This window comes from Sciurus vulgaris (genome assembly GCF_902686455.1).
Source record: "Sciurus vulgaris genome assembly, chromosome: 4".
Taxonomy (NCBI): domain Eukaryota; kingdom Metazoa; phylum Chordata; class Mammalia; order Rodentia; family Sciuridae; genus Sciurus; species Sciurus vulgaris.
The window spans coordinates 33166003-33174521 of NC_136464.1; the positions used below are offsets into that span (position 1 = coordinate 33166003).

At 45.8% G+C, this 8519-nt stretch overlaps 1 protein-coding gene across 2 annotated transcripts in view; it reads left to right on the forward strand.

Moving 5' to 3' along the window:
* ALDH18A1 (aldehyde dehydrogenase 18 family member A1) overlaps positions 1 to 7771 on the forward strand; it is a 42755-nt gene extending 34984 nt beyond the window's left edge. For both annotated transcript variants that reach the window (XM_079135990.1, XM_079135989.1), the window contains exons 14-18: positions 438 to 633; positions 720 to 841; positions 2773 to 2959; positions 3920 to 4015; positions 6793 to 7771. In XM_079135990.1, coding sequence (XP_078992116.1) covers positions 438 to 633; positions 720 to 841; positions 2773 to 2959; positions 3920 to 4015; positions 6793 to 6974 — 783 coding nt within the window. In that variant the 3' untranslated portion in view covers positions 6975 to 7771. The remainder of the gene's footprint in view (positions 1 to 437; positions 634 to 719; positions 842 to 2772; positions 2960 to 3919; positions 4016 to 6792) is intronic.
* Positions 7772 to 8519: the final 748 nt, after the last annotated feature.

Genomic DNA, 8519 nt, shown 5'->3' on the forward strand with positions numbered 1-8519 from the left:
CATCATTACCCTATGTGCATGTATGATTACACAAATGGTGTGAATCTACATCATGTACGACCATAGAAACGAAAAGTTGTACCCCATTTGTGTACAATGAATCAAAATGCAGTCTGTAAAAATTAAAATTAAAAAATAAAAAAAAAGGGAAGCTGCGTCAGGTATGGCGGTGCACACCTGTATTCCCAGCGAATTAGGAAGCTAAGGCAAGAAGATCATGAGTTCAAAGCCAGCCTCAACAACAGGGAGGCACCAAGCAACTCAGTGAGACCCTATCTCTAAATAAAATACAAAATAGGACTGGGAGTGTGGCTCAGTGGTTGAGTGCCCCTGAGTTCAATTCCTGGTACATGCCCCCCCACCAAATAAAAAGAGGGGAAACTGCTATTTCTATATTTTGTGTGGCCAGACGATGTCTGTCTTTATCTTATCTTAAGGTGAATACCAGAGAAGAAGTTGAAGATCTTTGCCGTCTAGACAAATTGATAGATCTGATCATTCCACGTGGCTCTTCCCAGCTGGTTAGAGACATTCAGAAAGCTGCCAAGGGGATTCCAGTGATGGGACATAGTGAAGGGATCTGCCACCTGTATGTGGATTCAGAGGCCAGTGTGGATAAGGTCACAAGACTGGGTGAGCCTAAATGGAGTCTCCCGAGTGGTGAGGGTGCAGTAGTTGTGGATCACGTTAATACAAGTAATTCTTTACTCTTCTTGCAGTCAGAGACTCGAAATGTGAATACCCAGCCGCCTGTAATGCTTTGGAGACTTTGTTAATCCACCGGGATCTGCTGAGAACACCATTATTTGACCAGATCATTGATATGCTGAGGGTGGAGCAGGTAAAACAGACCCACAGGACTAGTACATTACTTCTTGTTCATGGGACCAGACCAGGACTAGCTGCCATGCCATTTAAGGCAATTTAGGAAACAATACTTTTATGCTGAGTACAGGGGTGAGTAAAACAACCCTCCCCTCCTTGCAGCCTGGTGGGTAGACCACACCACTGCATAGGTAGCTGTGTTACACAGTGCTGTGTTCCATACTAAGAGGGTTTGAAGGAAAGACAGACCACATGGTAGTGTGCTAAGTGGACACTTTTTAGCAACCTTTTATTCAGATGGCAAGGTTTAAAGTTTGTTTATGTTCCTTTTTGGATTTGATTTGAAAATATTGTGTAGAAATATTTTCAAACCAAAACTTTGTATGTATTTCACACACCCCAAAATGTCTTCAATTAATGATATTTGGGGTCAACAATTTATATAGTGTCCTCTCTGGATTATGTTCCTACCTTGTCATTAAAGTTATAAACAAACCAAATCTGGTAAATTTTCAAATATAAATTTATACTGTGTCCTAAATTCATGATTGCAAAGTAATGGAAATTCTCAAGGCAAAATGGACAATCTGTTAAACTTCCTGCATGGATGCATTTCAGTGTTGATAGCCAATGTCATGGTGCTCTTTCAGAATTGCATAAGCTCGCAGAGCCAGAGGGAAGGTGCCTGTGGCCTCGGTGGCTTTGACCCTGACATGTGTCTCTTTCCTTCCTTCCTTTTGCTGAAAAGGAAGGTTCCAGTCTGTTTATAAATGTGGCATGGTCCCAGTTAGAACTTGAAAGGATTGTTTTGAAAATGAAAGGGCACCCCACAGAGTAAAGGGGAGTTGGATCACATGATCATTCATGTTCAAGTTCTTACTTTGCATTAGCGGCCTGTTTGGGTACCTGTGGATGCCAGGCATCTCAGTGGATTGGACTAGACAGGAGGAAAGCTGTCCCTTGGCCAGGATTGACTCCTCCTAGTCCTAATGTGGACGGACCCTTGACACCTTAAGTCATCAAAAATGAGAATTGCCGTGAACCTTCCCAAACCCAAATGAGTCCTTGTACATACTTCCTGGAGTAACTTTTTGTGTAGGCAGTGAACCTGGTGGGGTGACTTGCTCAAGGTCGGAGCTGCAGTTCCCGAGGAACATGGTTTGACCCAGTCCTGGAGAATGTGGAGTCCCAGATAGGAACTCATGGAGCAGTGAGGACAAGACAGATACCACTGTTATAACTGGGACCTAGGCAAGAGCCTGGACCTGAGAGTCAGGGCATGCACCTTGTCCCAGGTGTCTCAGAGAACAAGGCCTAAGTGGGATCAGACATGTGCCTGGACCCTCAGTGACCAGCCTAGAGACTTAGATCCTCCTAACCAGAAGCAGAATTAGTGCCAGAGCCTGGAACCGAGACTGGCCCAGTCGTAAATACAGTAGGTAACCATGGTTTGCAGTATCAAAAGAACCCCAAGCCCTGCTTACCTCTAAAGCAAAGCTGCCCAGACTTCTCCAGGGTGCAGCACCTGGAAGTGTGTACGTGGTACCTCCCTCTCTCCATACAAGTCCCATGCCTAGTTCCCACATGGCAGGGAACAGGATTATTATAGTCAAATGCTCAATTTAGTAAAATGTCAGAAGTTAAGGGCTTATGTCCATAGCCCATTCAGTACCTTGCACGCTCATCACTCAAATGCTCCCTGCTTAAATTCCTGCTCCAACCTTTCTTAAGAGCCCTTTGCTGGCAAATCTCCAGTCAGGGCTTCTGAAAGCAGAGCACACATGGTGAGAAGGCAGGGCTACTTCAGTCCTCCAGGCCTCCCAGCTGCTAGGGCTGGAATTTTCCAGGTTCCTGCTATGTTGCACAGGCTCATTCTGCTATTTAATCCTATTGCTTGCTTGTTTCTGTTGTTTTTACACCGTGATCCCTGGACTTCCTCTGTTCCAGGTGAAAATTCACGCAGGGCCCAAGTTTGCCTCCTATCTGACCTTCAGCCCTTCAGAAGTAAAGTCACTTCGAACCGAGTATGGAGACCTGGAATTGTGCATTGAAGTGGTGGACAGCGTCCAGGAAGCCATTGACCACATCCACAAGTATGGCAGCTCCCACACGGATGTCATCGTCACAGAGAACGGTCAGTCTGTGGGTGCTTTGGGCATATGGTGTCTGCTTCGTCTCCTTTGATCTCCAGGTGGTCCTGCTCCTCTCGTCCCTGGCCCTGCGGGAAAACAATCCACAGACCAATGATAATCCTCACTCGGGCTGCATTTGGGGGCACTGAGTGCTTTCACATCTGTTCGCTTGTTGCTTTGTCACCATGACCCAGTTGACAGGGGGCGGGGCAGGGATGATTAGCATCAGTTTAAAGACTGCTAACCCTGTATCAGAGGATTGTTTAATTCATGCAACCATCCTTTCTTTTAACCAGGTAGTTAAAAGAAACCCATCTTGCAGCTGAAGGAATTGGGCCCAAAAGGTTACAGGCAGAATCACTGGACACTCAATCATTCACTTCACAAATAACTACTGAGAAACACTTCTAGGTGTGGGGCCTGGAGAAGGGGGTTGTATGGCTCCCTGAGCTGTTCGTAGCCAGTGTATTGAGGATCATAGCCACACTACCAGTAATGACAGCCTACATTTCCTAATCACTTCTGTGGGCGAGGCACTGGGACAAGTGCCTACAGGTGCCAACTCCATTCGTCCTCTCCAGACCCTGTGAGCCAGGTGATGTCCTACCCTTTTTATTCCGGTGCAGAGATGTTCAGACATCTGTTCAAGGTCACCCAGCTAGTGGGTGTGGACTTAGCAATCAGGGCCAGGCAGTCTGGCTATGGAACCATGAACAGGGACAGACCATGGCAGCACCAAGGCAGAGCTGCCTGGGAGATCTGGATTCAACCCAGTCTGCACAGCCCTGGCTGATGGTGTGGACTTTCCATCATCTTTTTCAGAACCTTCACAAGCCTTCCTGTTTAATATGTGAAGGAAATACATGGGCAACCCCCTGGGTGTCTGGACCCTGCTCAGATCTGTCATTAGGGGTGTTCTCTATGGGCCATCCTAACCCAGTTTCTCTTTGTTTACCCCGCAGAAAAAACAGCAGAGTTCTTCCTCCAGCACGTAGATAGTGCCTGTGTGTTCTGGAATGCCAGCACCCGCTTCTCTGATGGCTACCGTTTTGGACTAGGTAAGAAAGACAGGTCAGGGGAGAAAGGACTTGCTTGTGAATCACTGTGTGTTCCAGCGATCATTGTGAGGTGGAGCAGACACATCCCCTTTACACGTCACGTGCATGTCTCTAGACAGACTACTGGTAAGGTAGAAAGAATCACTCTGGCTACTCACCCTGAGTTGGTAGACATATTCTGCGTGGCATTTCACATGTTAAAAAAGGTAGGTCCTTGTATTTCTTTTTTCATAGATGGGGAAATCAAGAGTCAAAAAATGAAAGAACTTGTTGGTATTGACACCCTAACGTGTGTGAGTCCAAAACTCAATGCTCCCATCGCAGCACAGACAGCCGCAGCCTGTCTTTGGGTAGGCCATGGCAGGTGCACACGCCCTAGTCCCTTGAGAGCACTCCATTACAGACTTAAGAGTGACACAGCCACATTGCCTAAGAGACAGGAACCATAAAATAGGGTAAGAGAAGGCACTGGTACCCATGCTGGGTCTGACTCCAGCATCAAGACCAAACAGGTAGGTCTCAGTGGTAGAGCACATGCTTAGCGTGCACAGGCCCTGGCTTCAGTCCCCAGCACCAAAACAAACAAAACCTGCCAAGTTCAGAGAAGCATGGTTGACTTCTACAGAACTTGAAATAAAAATCTTTGGAAAGACACCCTCTCCCCAATTCCATTATTTATAAACTCTCCAACTCTCTGTAGTGTGCTGGTTACTGGGACAGACTCTGATTTTCAGGAATACCATGAAACGCCACTGAGATGTTTGTGACACATTTTCTGGATATTTAAGAATTATTTCAGCCACTTAAAATGTTTTGCCTGATGCAGTGGAGCTTGCCTATAATCCCAGTGAATTGGAAGGCTGAGGCAGGAGGGTTGCAAGTTCAAGATCAGCCTCAACAATTTAGCAAGGCCCTAAGCAACTTAGCAAGACCCTGTCTCTAAATGAAAAGTAAAAAATGGAGTGGGGATAAAGTGCCCTGGGTTCAGTCCCTAGTACACCCCCATCCACTGCAAAAAAATTAAAAACCCAAATATTTTAATGCCCCTGAACTTTTTAAATAAATGACTTGCCTGGAAAAATAGTTCTCACTGAATTGTTAAAGGTTATTAAAGGGAATTTTACTTAGTTATTTTTAGTCATTAGAGTCTTTATATTTAGTTCCCATTTCTATCAGGTTGGGGGGTTTGATTTAATTGTCACACCACTTACACTGAACTTGTACCCCATGTTCTTGAAAAAGAAGTAACTGCATACTCTTAAGGGCTGAGTTCCCCAGCATGCAAGTGAAAATCCAGGGTGGGAGAAGAGTAAAAGTCCAAACTCCAGTTGAGTTGAGTTAAATTTCTGTGAACTACATCAGTGCCAGTGACAGTTATTTACTGACTGCTTACTGTAAGTCTGACACTCAGCTAAGTGTATTGCAGGCCTTATCTCATTTAGCTCTGCAAAAGGGTATCTGTTGGGGCTGGGGTTGTGGCTCAGTGGTAGAGCACTTGCCTAACACGTGTGTGGCCCTGGGTTCAATCCTCAGCACCACATAAAAAAATAAATAAATAGGACTGAGGAGATAGCTCAGTCGGTAGAGTGCTTGCCTTGCAAGCACAAGGCCCTGGGTTCAATCCCCAGCACCACAAAGATAAATGAATAAATAAATAATATGAAGATATTGTGTTCGTCTACAAAAAAAAAAAAAATTTAAGTTTAAAAAAAAAGGGTACCTATTGTTTTCCTAATTTTCCAAATGAAAAAAAACTGCAGCATGAGAGATAAGTTAGGCAATGTGCCCAAAGTCCCAGAATCTGAGTCCTGGCGATCCACAATCTCTGTCCCATCCACGCACACCCACTCAGGTCTCTGCACTTGCTCTTCTCTCTTCCTGCAGCACCTCTCCCCAGCTCCTCCCCAGCCAGTTCTTCATGGTTCAGGTTCCAACCAAAAGGCACCTCCTCATGGAAGTGTTCCCTGACACACACTGTGACCCTACACGGTGTGTCCTCAGCCCTGCCATGGAGTCTGTATCATGGCACCCTTTGCTGCACTTAAGCATCATATGAGATTATTTACTAAGCTATCCTTTGACTGCCTTGCCCACTAGAATATTGATCCACAAAAACAGGACCTTATATTATTCACCACTTTCTCCCCAGGGCCCAGCACAAGTTCTGATACACAATACTTGGCCCAGTAAAATTGCAGTCAATGAGGGAACCCTTTCTCTACTGAATACAGTACAGAGAACCAAGCCAGACCAGGAAAACTTCTGGTGTCCCTTGGCTGTAAGATAGGAACAAGAAGAAAGGGAAATGAATAATAATTTTTTATGTACTCAGAAACTGCCTAATGAGTGCTCATGAACTATTTAGACTTTAGGGAGACTCTATCCCTTTTTAGGATTTAAAGAGTATTTGGAAAGATGAAATCTCCATACTGAGTATTGTTGTACACCTCAGAACATACCCAAATGTCAAAACATGGTAATGGTAGATAGTTAAGATGCTAATATGATGTTAGGGACACTTTATGTTGTCAAAATGTCATAGAGATCAAGAGAGGCAAACTCAGTGTATCTTGGTAGAAGAGGGGGGTGCACTGTGACTCACGGTGACTGCAGAACATTCTGAGGAGGTGCTGGGACTCCAGCTGGCCTAGGGAGGATGAGTCAGGAGTTGGCAAATAGAGGGTGCCCAGGGAGGAGAATTAAGTGACACATGGTCTGGTGGTGGACAGGAAGCAGAGGCTGGGAAAAGCCACTCCTTTATCCATGCTTTTTTGCAGGAGCTGAAGTGGGAATCAGCACATCACGAATCCACGCCCGAGGACCAGTAGGCCTTGAAGGACTCCTAACTACTAAGTGGCTTCTTCGAGGGCAAGACCACGTGGTCTCAGACTTCTCAGAGCATGGCAGTTTAAAGTATCTTCATGAGAACCTCCCTGTTCCCCAGAGAAACACCAACTAAAAAGAGTCAGAAAACCCAGGAACAGTCCAAGAGGTTGTCACAGTTACTCTAGCCTTAAGAATCTCAAGGGAGAAGCTAGATCCTGTCTCCCATTTTCTAGAAGGGTCTGCCTATTGGAAAGTGCACCTAGATGCTTCTGGGCTCAATTTGGGACTCTGAAACTTAGCTAATGTCCATATTTCCATCCCACTCCTGTACTAAGGAAATAACTGCTACAGATATGGACTTGGCTCTGCCCAGTCCAGTTCCCTTCAGTGATAGAAGCAGAGGTGCGGTTTCCCCCTGTGAACAGCAAGGAGAAACCCTGGTTGCTTTCCTCAGTGAGGTAAGGTCTCCCTTGGCATGTGGTTGGTACTAGCACTATCATCCCTAATCCGTCTTTTCACATTTCCTTGCATTTCTTCCACACAGTCATCTTCAAAAAGGAAAACTTGGAATTTTAGAAAAGGGACAGCTCATTTTTTGCTTTCTCATCAGAAACAAGATTAAAATGGACTGGGAAAACTGGCCTTTTGTTATGCGTTTGTGAAGTAGGTAAATGAGCATTGAAGACCCCTGCAACCCGTCCCCATCCTAGAGGTGCTCAGAGCCTGATAGAGTGGAACCTGAGTGGCAGACAGGAATTGCAAGTTTCGGGATGTTCCCACCAAGCAGGAGTATCTGCACCGATTACGCTTGAAATTTTTATATGAATGATTTTGTCATCCTGTCCTTTTCCCAAAAATGAAGATTAGAGGATTATTTTAATACTTTGGATTCTTCCCTCTTTTTGAGAAATAAAGTTCTTATGAAAAGCCTGGGTGCATGATTAAAATTTTCTCCCTTATTTGTCCTTACCCTCTCTTCCCTCTTCCACTCGGGTGACCTTCTTGCCCCTGCTCTTAGTTCTCTGGAAGTGGGCTGAGGAGATGGGCTGACTGCCTTGGCAGTGTCGATGGAAGCTGCTTGGGCAAGCCCCCAGGAAAGAGGAAGGGAAAGTGGAGAGCAAGCCCCGAGAGCTCAGAGGCTGGACGTGGTGTTCTGAAGTTGGTGGCTGTGTTCAGCATGGGCATTCTCTCACTGCGTCACATCCCCAGGCACCTCTCAGCCTGCCATGGTCCCAGCTGACATCCTTAGTTCACTATAGAGGTAACTTAGTCTGCCTGCCTCCAGGTCACCTGATAACTCTAATTCCTCCCTCTACCTCCTGTCCTTAGGGTGCCTGATGCCTAGCAGTCTGCACTTGAAAGATTTCTTATCTCAAAGGGGTTGGGGGCCTAAAGAAATAAGCACTGGCTGTCATGCCACTGCTTATCCCCTGAGGATGTTTTATGAGCACAAGAATTAATGGTGTCATGTGGAACATGTTCCCAGGCTGGCTCCAAACTACCTCTCCTTCAGACCCTTACATGGTCTGGCAAGTCACCCTGCCTGCCCTGCCTGATGAAGGGGGAATTCTGGCATAGCTAGCCTGAAAAGGCAATAAACAAAGTCCTGCTGAAACTATCGCAAATACCACAGTCAGCTCCCAAGCAGACAACAGATGCCCCGGGAGTCTAAAATAGA